The 14250-nt window shown below is 36.9% G+C and overlaps 1 protein-coding gene across 5 annotated transcripts in view; it reads left to right on the top strand.

The window, feature by feature from the left end:
* Usp47 (ubiquitin specific peptidase 47) overlaps positions 1–14250 on the top strand; it is an 87911-nt gene that overhangs the window by 43565 nt on the left and 30096 nt on the right. For 3 of the 5 annotated variants that reach the window (XM_006508273.4, NM_001357952.1, XM_030243044.1), the window contains 5 exons: positions 45–194; positions 7432–7527; positions 7617–7769; positions 10752–10919; positions 13132–13191. In XM_006508273.4, the coding sequence (XP_006508336.1) occupies positions 45–194; positions 7432–7527; positions 7617–7769; positions 10752–10919; positions 13132–13191 (627 nt within the window). The remainder of the gene's footprint in view (positions 1–44; positions 195–7431; positions 7528–7616; positions 7770–10751; positions 10920–13131; positions 13192–14250) is intronic. The other 2 variants (NM_177249.3, NM_133758.3) reach the window with 1 other exon arrangement.

The raw sequence follows: 14250 nt of genomic DNA on the forward strand, positions 1-14250 counted from the left end.
CTTGTAACAAGGAACATTTTTTAAAGTGTGGATGTTGTTTTTAGGCTGATCTTATAAATGAGCTGTACCAAGGCAAGCTGAAAGATTATGTGAGGTGTCTGGAATGCGGTTATGAAGGCTGGAGAATTGACACGTATCTTGATATTCCACTGGTCATCCGACCTTATGGGTCCAGCCAAGCGTTTGCTAGTGTGGTATGTACCTTCCAGATGACTAGATATTTACAAATAACACACACACCAATCTACACTTACATGTTATGTATACACATGTACATACAACATTGATGATTGTGTGTTCTGTTTACTAAGCCACAGAATTAAGGATATGTTAGTCAGGTTAACCTGGAGTTTTTCAGACAAGTATATGAAGTTCTATTTAAAATTTTAGTATTTTTTCATTTAATTTAAAATGTGTGATATAGTAATTAGTTTCATGTTTAAGTAAACAATAATATTTAAGATTAAAACATCAAGTGAGCAGTTATCCAAATTTAACACCTATAATCATCTTTTTCTTTTCTTTTTTTTTAATTTATTTATTTTATTGGGTATTTATTTCATTTACATTTCCAATACTATCCCAAAAGTCCCCCACACGCTCCCCCACCCACTCCCCCACCCACCCACTCCCACTTCTTGGCCCTGTCGTTCCCCTGTACTGAGGCATATAAAGTTTGCACGACCAATGGGCCTCTCTTTCCACTGATGGCCGACTAGGCCATCTTCTGATTCATATGCAGCTAGAGACACGAGCTCCAGGGGGTATTGGTTAGTTCATATTGTTGTTCCACCTATAGGGTTGCAGATCCCTTTAGCTCCTTGGGTACTTTCTCTAGCTCCTCCATTGGGGGCCCTGGGATCCATCCAATAGCTGACTGTGAGCATCCACTTCTGTGTTTGCTAGGCCCCGGCATAATCTCACAAGAGACAGCTCTATCTGGGTCCTTTCAGCAAAATCTTGCATCTTTTTCATTTTAACATTTCTGATCACCTCGTAAGATTTTTAGCATGACTACAGACTTAGCAATCAATGCTAAGATCTCTTACAATTAAGAAAGGTCTTCTCTCATTCATTATGGAATTATCTTTTAATACTACATGTCTTCATTGTATTTGTAGTAACCAGTGTTCAAGCACTTTTCTGCACTGTAGCTTGTAGGCACTCATTTTCACAAGACTCACTAGATCCTCTTGGAACCCAAGGAATTGTATACCTGTAATGTTTTTTTGAAAGATAGAAGACATATTGTAAATGTTCCAGAAATTTCTGTACCAGAGAAATTTGTTATAAGTATTTTATTTGTATTTCTTTCTCTGTGGCACACTTGATAATATTTCAAGGTCCATGGAGATTCTGAGGAACATAGATTGTAAGATCTCTAATACGGTCTAGGACAAATGTAGTGGGTTTCCCTTCCTTGCCAAGTCTTTTAAATTATGTTTGAACCAAAATTATAATGCTGTCTAATGTGATTTTTTTTTTTTAGTACAGGTAAAAGAAATATTTAAGCCAGTTGATCTATAAATGGAATAGGGCATAAGACCTTAGGGGCAGTTGGACACTGTAATAGAAGTAATAGAAGGATGGTGTTGATAAACCTGATAACTAGGACAGTGATCAAAAAAGGAAAAGGACCCAAGCATACTCTAGGTACTGCAGTAGAATTTTTTTAAATGTTTAAGTAATCCTTGGAAGGCACAAGAAAGAAATAGGAATGATAACCAAAATATATACAAAAATCTGAAAATAGTATGGACACCTTAGTGACATGTGTGTGTATATATCAGCTGAGAAACAGTAGATTTTTAAAACACAGTCCAATACTATGTTGTCCAGAAGGAATTATGTGCATGCCTATGTGAGATGGTGGAAAGTAGTGTCATACATCAGAAGAAATCGGGAGTGGCTGTGTATGTTAGGCAGATGAGGATAGTTTTAGAACATTTCCATACTATCAAGACATTAGTAAACACATACATATCAACTAACAGCTGTAAAGTGCGTGAAGGAATAGCTTCTTTAGAAAATACATACGAACTAATTTTTTTCTAGTTGTAGTTAGAGATTTCAGTATCCTACTCCTTTGCCAATTCATAGGTAAAACAACTATACAGAATGGCAAAGAAGTTACAGAAGAATCCAACAGCACCATGATTTGATTGACATCAAATGTTCCATCCACCTGCAAAGTACACATTTAAATGCCCATAAAATATAGTCCAGATAGGCCAAAGCTTGGGCTGTAAAAGTACTCTTAAATTTTTTAATCATATTATGTGATTTCCAACACAGTGAAGTTGGCATAGATACTACTAGCAAAAAAATAGGAAAATAACCAAATAATTGGAATCTCATGTGAAAGAAATGAAGAGACTAAAGGCTAAAAGAACATTTACATATCATATACCAGACAAAGGAATATCTAAAACATATACAAAATTTTAAAGCATCGAGTTTTGGGTTTTTTTTTTGGGGGGGGGGGGTTGGTTGGTTTGTTTTTTTTTAATTTCACAATCCATTTAGAAAATTAGCAAAAGGCCAGGCATTGGTGGCATACACCTTTAATTCCAGCGCTTGGGAGGCAGAGATATCTCTGAGTTCAAGGACAGCCTGTTCTACAAAATAAGTTCCAGGACAGCCAGGGCTACACTATAAAACCTTGCCTCAAAAAAGAAAAGGAAAAAAAAAGAAGAAGAAAATTAGCAAAAGACTTTACCAGCACCAGCATTTATTTCATTAGAGGGGATATTCAGAAATAAACAATAAGCATGGCTATTGGTCAAGTAGAAAATCTCAATAGGCATTTTAAGAACTGTTGTAAATCAGTCTGGCGGTTCCTCAAAAAATTGGACATAGAACTACCAGAAGATCCAGCAGTACCTCTCCTGGGCATATACTCAGAAGATGTTCCAAACTATAATAAGGACACATGCTCCACTATGTTCATAGCAGCCTTATTTATAATAGTCAGAAGCTGGAAAGAACCCAGATGTCCCTAAACAGAGGAATGGATAAGAAAATGTGGTACATTTACAGAACAGAGTACTACTCAGCTATTAAAAACAATGAACTTATGAAATTCTTAGGCAGATGGATGGATCTGCAGGATATCATCCTGTGTGAGGTAACCCAGTCACAAAATAACACACATGATATGCACTCACTGATAAGTAGGTATTAGCCCAGAAACTTAAAATACCCAAGATAAAATTTGCAAAACACATGAAACTCAAGAAGAAGGAAGACCAAAGTGTGGATACTTCGTCCCTCCTTAGAATGGGGAACAAAATACCCATGGAAGGAGTTACAGAGACAAAGTTCAGAGCTGAGACAGAAGGAAGGGCCATCCAGAGACTGTCCCACCCGGCGATCCATCCCATAAACAACCACCAAACCCAGACACTATCGCATATGCCAGCAAGATTTTGCTGACAAGACCCTGATATAGCTTTCTCTTGTGAGGCTATGCCAGTGCTTGGCAAATACAGAAGTGGATGCTTACAGTCAGCTATTGGATGGAACACAGGGCCCCCAATGGAGGAGCTAGAGAAAGTACCCAAGGAGCTAAAGGGATCTGCAACCCTATAGGTGGAACAACAATATGAACTAACCAGTACCCCCCAGAGCTTGTGTCTCTAGTAGCAGAGGATGGCCTAGTTGGCCATCAATGGGAGGAGAGGCCCTTGGTCTTTCGAAGATTATATGCTCCAGTATAGAGGAATGCCAGGGCCAGGAAGTGGGAATGGGTGGGTTGGGGAGCAGGGCGGGGGGAGGGTATAGGGGACTTTTGGGATAGCATTTGAAATGTAATAAAAAAATATCTAATAAAAACAAAAACAAGAATTAATCAGGCAAAGAAGGGCTAAAAAAAAAAACCAACTGTTGTAATTGAGTGAAAAATGAAATTATAACATCAGATTTTAAGACACAGGTGAAACAATTTTGAAAAGAAAACTGAACACTGAATAGTCCTTTTAAAAGTAAATTTCAAGTCAATAATCTGTACTAAATTATAATGACCCTAATAATAACCTAACTTCTTAAAAGGAAAGTGGAAGATACCCAATAAAAGCAATTATATAAAAGAGCAGAAAGCAGTGGAAAAAAATAAATAGGGGTGTAGAGATAATCGGTAAAGCATTTTATTCTTTAAAAACAGTAGGTTTTAAAATACAGCAAGACAGAAAAAGAGAGGACAAAAATTCCAAGCATTGGGGATGAAAAAAGATGCTACACAACACAAACTGCAACTCCTCACCAAGTGCAGATTAGGTTCTTTCAATAACCCTGCGCCCAGTGAACTACTTAACTCCACAACTGAAACATTTTGGAAAAGAAAATTTTCAGGTCTGAATTGTTTCACAGGACACTTGTACTAAACATTTTAAGAACAAAATATGAATTCAAAATAGTCTTTTCTTAGAAAGAAAGAAGGGTTCTTCCCTGTTTGTTTTGTAGAGCCTTGATGTCCAGGTTGTCTTAAGCAGTGGTGTTTGCTCTCAGCAGTTTGTTCACTGTGAGTTCTGCCTAACTCAGTTAAGCATGAGGAGCAAGGACGAAGCTGACCTGTTCCTGGTTTTTAATATACATGATCATATAGAAAATCCTAAGACAGATTTAAAACAAGCAGATAACAAGGTAATAGGATAGGCTATAAGAAAAACATTCGAAACTCATTATATTTCAGGGTCCAAGCAATGAATAGGTGAAAATGAAATTTAAAATAGAGGACTGAAGAAAGTACAAGTGCAAATGAGAAGACAACAGTAACAAAATAGTAATTCAGAATGGACATACACTTCAATATAAAATATGTAAAGCTTTAGTAAAAACAAAATCATATAAATCTAGACATCAGAAGAGCTGTAATGTCAAAAATATAACTCACAAAATTAAAAGTATTTACTCCTGAAATAGAATATTTGTGCATCATATATCTGACAAAGGAATATTTAAAATATATAATTTCAAGCCATCAGTTTTATTTTTTAATCTCACAGTCCATTTAGAAAATTGGCAAAAGATACTACCAGCATTTCATCAGATTAGGCAGTCATATGCCAGAATCAAAAAAGACATTTTTAGTCAACTAGCTACAGGAAATGTAGGTTTTACAATGAAGATCTTTCTTCCTGCCCCTGGAACAGTTAACAGTACAAATCATGACAGTGGCTGCGCTAGTAAAGTGTTAGCCGTGCAAGCTTGAGAAGCTGATTTTCCATCCCAGAGCTCACATAGAAGTTGAGCATAGAGATGCATGCCAGTACTTAAAGTGCTGGGGAGATGGAGAAAGGAAGTTAACTTATGTTTACTAGCAAGATGCCTAAGGTTTGCTAGCTGGCCAGATTGGGTGGACTGATGGTCAGTAAGAGACCCTGTTTCTAAAAATAAGGTGAAGAACGATTGAGGAAGACTTACAACATTGACTTTTAACTTCAGTATACAGATAGATGCCTATACACATACACAAATACATACATTCACACACACAAAATAGTTATAGAACTTAAAACTCACAATGCAGAGAAACTGGGTTACATTGCTGTATAATTGTAAACATTACAGATTATCTTTATGAAACTGAATATGGAATTAAAACAAGTCCCAGTAATTGTATTCTGGGCCATTTATCTAAAAGAAGTAAATTTATATGCCTATAAAAACTTATACATTAATATTGGTTGCATTTTTATTTTTAATATTAAAAAATAAGTAAGATAAGATTTGCCTTTACAAGTAAATGATTGAACAAATTCTAATATGTGTAAGCTGTAGATACAATGAGCAGTAATTGGAATGAATGGAGGAAATGAACATGGATGGAAGAAAGCCAGTCACAAAAGTTGGCATACTGTCTGATTTCATTTGCATAAACTTGGTCATGTAAATATTTTTTATGAATACATTTTAGAATTGCACCACTGTTGGTCATTACTAGAGTTACTGAATTTGGTCAATTCCTATCTTTTATATAGAAACTATTTAATGCCTTGGCTATCCTGTGGTAAAGAGGACCCAATTCAGATAATAAATACACAGAACTAACTTAATAAACAGACTGGGGCAAACAGTGATTTGAGAATGTTTGAATGAAGGAGTATCATGTTAGTGACCCCATCACCATTATGATGTTCTATAGTTTGCAAAATATCATTTTTAGGAAGCAGAGCAATGTATACAGAGTATCTCTGGGTAATATCAATTCTTGCAAGTATGTGCAAATTTATAATTATCTTAGAAATGAAAATGAAAACAAGATGAATGAATGGCTTAGATAAAGATATCTTGAATTCTTTCCCTGACTCAGAGCAGAGAGTCTCATGGAGATGCCTGAATATAGCTGTTTGTAAGGAGGCGTGTTGCATTGCTGCTGTGTGTCACTAACAATAATTGCTCACAGCACCAGAGATGCAGGAGATAGTGCTCAGTGTGTTGTTCCAGTTCTTATTATTTATAAAGCCTAGAAATACTGGTTTCCCTATTCTAAACAAAGCAAATGCTAAATAGTGAAGAAAAATGGATCTGTGGAGAATACGACAATATTGTATAGGCCAACAATGAGAGCATGAGAGGAGAATACAGCTAGGCCATCACTGAGAAGATGGGGTCCGGGCTATGTTCCTTCTGGTTGCACTTGTGCCTAGATTATGTGCTATAAAATTGTAATGATCCTGGCTTTATATTTGCTAACCTAAGAATGTAAGACTCTCCTTGTTCTACTTTGACTTCTGAAAAATACACTCTACAACTATATGAGCAGTTAAACTGTTCATAGTGTGTGAGGGAGGGGATGGCCCACGTTAAAGCAAAGCTCGTCACCCTAGAATGATAAAGTCACAGTTTGGAGCTAATTTAGAAGCTTAATTTGTTAATAGCTTAACATATCAAACTGTAGCTTACCAGAAGCAGTCCTTTTCTGTTCTGTGTGCTAACAACAGCATGGTATTGGTAATGTTCTGTCCCTTTCATAGCTCAGGACCTACCTACTTTCTAAAGATCAGGACTTTTCCTTTCTATAGCATTCAGTCTAACACCACAGTGTAAAAGTCAGTAAGAAATTAGGTAGAAGTCGGGTGGTGGTGGCACACGCCTTTAATGCCAGCCAGCACTTGGGAGGCAGAGGCAGGCAGATCTCTTTGAGTTCCAGGACCGCCCAAGCTACTTAATAAAATCCTGCCTTGAAAAACTTATTTAAAAAAAAAAAAAAAGTAAAAGTGGTTGCAATATAAAATAGTGACCAAGGCAATTTTTATGAAGAATGAAATAACATAATTTTGTTAGAACTTTTAATGATAATTATAATGATACTTTGCTGCTAATTTTGTTCTAATCATTTTATTCATACCAGTTTTGGTGATTTCAGTTACAGTTTTAACATTAAGCAGTGTTTTAAATAATTGTAAAACAATTACTTTTTTTTCAAACTAGGAAGAAGCGTTGCATGCATTTATTCAACCAGAGATCTTGGATGGCCCAAATCAATATTTTTGTGAACGTTGTAAGAAGAAGTGTGATGCTCGGAAGGTAAGAGACTTGTAAATATATTACTTTGTCTAAGATGATATTCAGTATTCTGTCCATTTGTCCCCCTAACCTCACTTGCCTCTTTTTAGGGCCTTCGGTTTTTGCATTTCCCCTATCTGCTGACCTTACAGTTGAAAAGGTTTGATTTTGATTATACAACCATGCATAGAATTAAACTGAATGATCGAATGTCATTTCCGGAGGAGCTGGATATGAGCACATTTATTGATATTGAAGATGAGGTAAATACTACATTTCCTTGTTATGCTTTTCATTATACACTTTATATTTTTATTTTAATTTTTTAAAATTACTTTAGGTATATGAGTGTTTTGCCTGAATATCTGTGTTACATGTGTGCGTGATGCCCTTTAGGCCAGAAGAGGGCGTCGGATCCCTTGAAATTAGAATTTGAGACAGTTGTGAGGCACTATATGGGCTAGGAATCAAGCCCCAGGCCTCTGGGAAAGCAGCCAGTTTTCTTACCACTGCGCTATCTTTCCAGCCCCTATTTATTTTGAGAAGAGTTGTGTGACGTGAGTTAAGACTGATATATTTAAAGTGTGCTCTTGATGAAAGCTTTCTCCTTTCTCATTTTCCATTAGCTTACCACATGAGATTATTGCTGTGGCTAAAAACTTTTCCTGAAACTGTACATTTCAAGTATTCTTATTTGGTCAGAATAGCATAAGCTCTTTAAGAGACAAAAGGGTTTCACCTCTGGGATTCTCTCTTGATTTTGGATAACAGTCTTGTTTCATAGTTTCTTTATTAATGAAACTATATTATAGCTGGATTTCTGATCTTTAATACACATGGTGCAAATGTATGAGTGAATGAACAAGTAATATATAACCTTACTGTCTTCTGTTTGTGCCAATACTCTTCGAGAATTAAGGTACTGGTTACCACCACATAAGTTTTCTAGCTCTTAAACGAAGTTACAAAAACAAATATACTAGAGGTTTTATCTATTACTCTTTGATTCTATATTTTGTTTTAACTTGGAACTTTCAATAGTTTATACATGGAATTTTGATGAATGCAGGAAAGGTTCATCCGTTTCTTTCTATTCATTGACCTCCAAGGGTTTTCTAGCTTTATTTAATGTGTGTGTGTGTGTGTGTGTGTGTGTGATGCTCTCCTGATTGCATTGTGTGAACTATTTCCAATCAGAAAGGGTAGTTGTTACAGGATGATAAATCCTTGTTGCTGTAAAAGTTTTGTGTGTTGTTTTCCTGATTGAAACTGAATACTAGTTGTAAAATCTCTTTCTTCCAGGGGTTCAAATACAAGTGTAAATGGTCATCAAGTTTCATTTAGTATTTGTCTTAGTTAAGGTTACTGTTGTGATAAAACACCAAAGGCAAGTTTGGGAGGAAAGGGTTTATTTGGCTTAAGCTTTGACAAACTGTTCATTATTGAAGAGAATCAGGGCAGAAACCTGGAGGCAGGAGCTGGTACAGAGATCAGAGGGGAGCGCTTCTCACTGGCTTGTTCATCTTGGCTTGCTCAGCCTGCTTTCTTATAGAGCCCAGAACCACCAGCCAAGGAATGGCACTGCTTGGCTCTCCTACAGGCTTGACTACAGCTTGATCTTATGGAAACATTTTCTCAATAGAGACTCCCTCCTCTCTGATGACTATAGCATGTGTCAAATGACATAAAACTAACCAACATAGTATTTGTGTGAGCATGATGAAAACAATGTTTACTGCACCTCAGCTGTGTTGTCCCAGTGTTGGTAGAGAGGAGCTTCCATCTTTGTCCTGACAGTCTTTAACTGCTTCACTTGTTCTCCACCTGGTCCTTACATGTCACCATTTAGTGCTAGAAAGCACCAGAGATAATATGCCTTTATATTTGGTACATCCTAGTAAATCTCTAAACTTTGGCTCTCATTTTTCTGTCTAGCTATTGTAAGAAGCTGCTATAACTGCAGTGGATATTCACTGAATGGCAGCTGATGAGCATTTGTAAAGAACTGATAAAGTAGCGGATCAGGCTGGATGTGTACACATGTACGGAGAGAGACAGAGAGGGAATAACAAGATTGGATTGTGCTTAATTAAAGTTAGGAAATCTGTTGAACTTGAAAAGAGATATTCTTCATCAAATTCCTATTTAAATGTAGATGAAGATCTGGTCTGTGTTTGTATATTCCTGACATATTTGTTGTGAAGGGAAACCTATCCCAGGGGAAAGAAATACAGACTTTGCTTGTTTGTTTGGAATTTGGGGACTTTTTTTTTTTTTTTAATCTGTTTGGTTGGTTTTGTTTTGCTTTTTTGAAACAGAGTCTTGTTTATGGCTGGCCTGAAATGAGCAGTCCTTATGCCTCTGCATCCCAGATGCTGGGGTTGCAGGTGTGTGCCTCCATGCTTAGCTTGCAGTTCTGGGGGTGATTTTTCACCTTCATTTTGTCTTGAATCAAATGTCCTCACAGGAAGAAGACTGTACTGAGAACTAGAGGATATGCTTAGAAAATGTTATTACAACCAACAAAAGCTATTCTTGTTGAGTATTACTTGGTGGTTTCATGACCTTGAGCTTACTTATGTACATCAAAGACTTTCATCTTAAAGAAATCTAAATTTATATTAATAAAAACATTGTAGGAATGTGAATCAATTATAAAAGGAAAGGAGAAGAAAATTGTTTGGAGTTTATAACAAGTAGAATTCTTCAGCTTAAGTCTCGGTGGCTGTGAGTTGAAAGCAGTCAGGCATAAAAGTGTGATATCCCTGCACTGAGTACAGCAGACTCCAAAGTTCTCAGGGACAATGGATGACTTAGTTCTTCTTTTGTAACCCTTTGCACAGTAATCAAGAGAATGTTTTGTTGGGATTGGGAATAAATGATTCTGTTTGGGGCTTAGCATAGTTGCTGTCTTAAATGTTGCAGATGGACTGTCTTAAATGTTGCTGAGGAAAATATTAATTTTTCTATTGTTACTTCGTAGCAGTAATCATAAATGGGGTTTAATATAATTGAGAATTACTATTTGCAGTATTAAAATTTTATGAACTGTAGAAATAGTTTTAGAGTGTAATTTTTTAGTTGTTAAACTTAAGGTCTGAATTTAAAAGAAAACAAATTTACTTAAAATAAATGCTTCTCTTAATCAGAACGTGGTAAACTGTGAGAACATGGTAAAAAAAAAAACATAGGAATATCTTTTCCTTTATTTGGCTTAAGATGTTAAGATAACTTTGTCTTATTAGAAATCTCCTCAGACTGAAAGTTGCACTGATAGTGGAGCAGAAAATGAAGGCAGTTGCCACAGCGACCAGATGAGTAATGATTTCTCCACGGATGATGCTGTTGATGAAGGGATATGCCTGGAGAGCAGTAGTGGGAGTGAGAAGATTTCAAAACCTGGCCTGGAAAAGGTACCTTTGATGATGTTTCTTGGTACTGGGCGCTGAGCATGCTAAGCAAATGGTCCACCAGAGAGCTCTACCCCTAGTTCCTGCATGCTTTAGCTAAGATAGAGGATATAGTAATTTTTGAACTTCAGTATTATTTTGTGCTTCGTTTTTTATAATGAAGACTTTTAACTGTTTTTGTGCTGAATACTCATAATTGTATTTGGGAAACACTACTTGATACTTCCCATGAGTGTGTACTGTGTTGAAAATTGTACCATGTTAGAATGGGTGCTACCTCTCCAAATCCTTTGTCTTCACTGAGTTTGCTCATAGAGGAAAATAAGAGTGTTGGGCTTGATCTGTTGCATTTTAAGAATTCTAACAGTTGTGCCCTTCTGAAACATTTAATAAAAGAGCTGGCCTTGAGTCAAGGGAAGCCAAATCCTTGGTTGACTATGATGCTCTTTTTAAAATTATGATCTGGAAACCAAAGAACTAGATGTCTGGGGGGTAGGATTTTTTTTCACTGTATCAGTGATTTTAAGGGGTTTTGTTTGTTTGTTTTGTTTTTGCTGGTTTCTTTTTTACTAAGCCATTCTTTTAAAGTCATGTAAACTGCTTTATTAAAAGGATAATTCCTATTTTAAAAAAGCTCTTGAGCATAGCATAAGTAATAAATCATTAACTTTTCTCAAGTCACAGAATCATTAAATATAAAGATTTGGAGCAATATTTAAGAATGAAGTATTATAGCATGAATCTATTTTTAGATCAGGGCCTCTCTTCTCACCATCATCTCCACTATTCTTGACGTTTTAAAGTTACCACCTCAATTCAGGGAAGAGAGCTGAGTGGGGATTGCTATGCAGTGAATAATGCAGCAGATACATTACAACTCCTTATGAGACATCAAGTTGCCATGAGCCCAGTGTAGCTCCACCTGGCCTATTGTTATGTGTAGATAATCATGTTATCTGCTAATAAAGACAGCTTGGTCTCTTCATTCTGATATGGATGCCTTTTCTTCATCCTGTCTGAGTGTCCTTGTCAAGATGTCCAGTTCAGTACTGAATAAGGTGACATCCTTGCTTTGTCCCTACCTTAGGGACATGCTTCAGTGTAACTGTTAGTAAACTATTGTACCTGAAATCCCTTGCTTCTCTGTATAGGCAGAGTTGCCTTTTACTAGTAATGTGATACCTATAATTCTAGTTTTGAAAGTGATTCAGGTCTACAAATATACTTATCTAGAACTTGCAACCTCAAAATTTTTCAGAAATATAATTGGGGGTAGAATTGCTAATTACAGTAAAACTTAAAAATGTGTTGCTAGTAGCCAGTTGACAAATGCCTAGAATCCCAGTACTTGGGTAAAAGAGACAGTAGTATCTCTTTGAATAACAAGTTCCAACCAGCAGTTACTACTGAGTAAGCCCTGTTTCAAAAAATAATAAATGATGTTCTTAGCACAAATTCTAGATGGTAGGTAAATTTTGAAACCTGCCTGTCATTACTTTGATTAACTTTAGTTTTGGCAATAAAATTTGAACTACTCAAGTTTTCAGAATTTGTTCTAGAAGTTTCATTATGTAATAATTATAGTCAGTTTAAAGTTAAGGCAAACTGAGATGTGCTGATATTTGATTTTGTTGGAAGGTCCCAGTATTTTCTAAGCAAAGAATAAAGGAAGTAAGTATATTTACTAGCATGCCTGATTTGTTCCCTGGTGCTACAAAACGAAGAAAGAGCTTCTTCAGAAAAGTGAATGAGATCTAACAGGCCTATACAGTAGTGTCCCAGATGTAGGATAAAAGTCAGAGAATTGGCTGCAAGTTTGAGGCTAGTCTGGTCTAACATAGCTTGTTCCAGTCCAGAAAGGATTGCAAAGCAAGACCCTCTCTTGCTTAAAACTTAAAAAAAACAAAAAACTTTGCAGAATCTACTTATGACAAAGGGTCTTTCTAACCTTCTGTGTCATAACCTTTCCTAAAGACTATATTTCTTTTTCTTTTAAAAATTATTTTATTTGATGTATATGGATGTTTTCCCTCCATGTCTACACCATGTATATACCTGGTACCCTCAAAGACTGAGAAGGATGTCTAGAGTTAAAGACAGTTGTGAGCTGCTCTGTGAGTGCTGGGAACTGAATCTAGGTCCTCTGGAAAAGCAGCCCTTGCTCTTCCAATGAGCCATCTCCAGCCCTGGGAACTCTTATTTTTATTCACTCCAGGTAGAGATGGCGGAGACAGACCAGAGAAAGGATCCCATCCAATTCCAGCTTGGTGAACCAGTGAGTTTATTGCACTTCTTTAATGGAGCATGATGACTCTTATGCTGCTCTGTCACCAAAAAGTCCACTCTAGCATGGGGTAGCAAGTTAAAAGAGTCTCCTTTCTCAGCACCTGGTTACTACTGTTTATATAACCTGAACCTCTCAGTTGATAACATTCTTGTGTTTGGAGGTGGTTGTGGAGTTTTCAAGAAGTATATGTATGTCTTAATTAGAGTTTCCATTGCTGTGAAAAGACACCATGACCATGGCATCTCTTATAAAGAAAAACATTTCACTGGGGCTGGCTTACAGTTTCAGAGGTTTAGTCCATTGTCATTCTGGGAAGCATGGTGGCATGCAGGCAGACATTGACTGGAAAAGTAGCTGAGAGTTCTCTATCTGGATCCGCAGGGAGCAGGAAGAAACAATCAAACTAGGACTGATTTGAGCATTTGTAACCTCCAAGACCACCCCCAATGACACACTTTCTTCAACAAAGTCACAACTACTCCAACAAGGCCACACCTCCTAATAGTGCCAGTCTGTCTGTCTGTCTGTCTGTCTGTCTCTGTCTGTCTGTCTCTCTCTCTCTCTCTCTCTCTCTCTCTCTCTCTCTCTCTCTCTCTTTTTCTCTCTCTCTGTGTGTGTGTGTGTGATGTATGTATATGCACTGTGTGCATGCCTGATACCTATGGACCCCAGAAGAGGGTGGTTGTGAGCTATAGTGTGGGTGCTGAGAACCAAAATCCTCTGCAAGAGCCTCAAGTGCTCTATAACCTCACCTCAGACCTGTCTCTCTAGCCTCTCTTGTGAGTTCGATATAAGCCTTCTATGCTATTATATCTTTATCTCTATTATGTATTGTTTGTTTGTTTGTGATTTTTGAAACAATGTCTCTTTATAGTCCAGACTGGCCTTGAATTCTCAACTGTTGTCCTGCTCTAGCCTCTTAAGTGCTAAGATCAGGCCTGAGTCTGGTGGCTTTCTATTGATTTTAGAGGTAAAAGTACTGGTTGCTAGGGTCTCTAGTACTACTAATTGTTTTAGGAGGTGTGAAGTGCCAAAGCTTCCTAAAGA

Source organism: Mus musculus, chromosome 7 (genome assembly GCF_000001635.26).
Source record: "Mus musculus strain C57BL/6J chromosome 7, GRCm38.p6 C57BL/6J".
In the NCBI taxonomy this organism is placed as follows: Eukaryota; Metazoa; Chordata; class Mammalia; order Rodentia; family Muridae; genus Mus; species Mus musculus.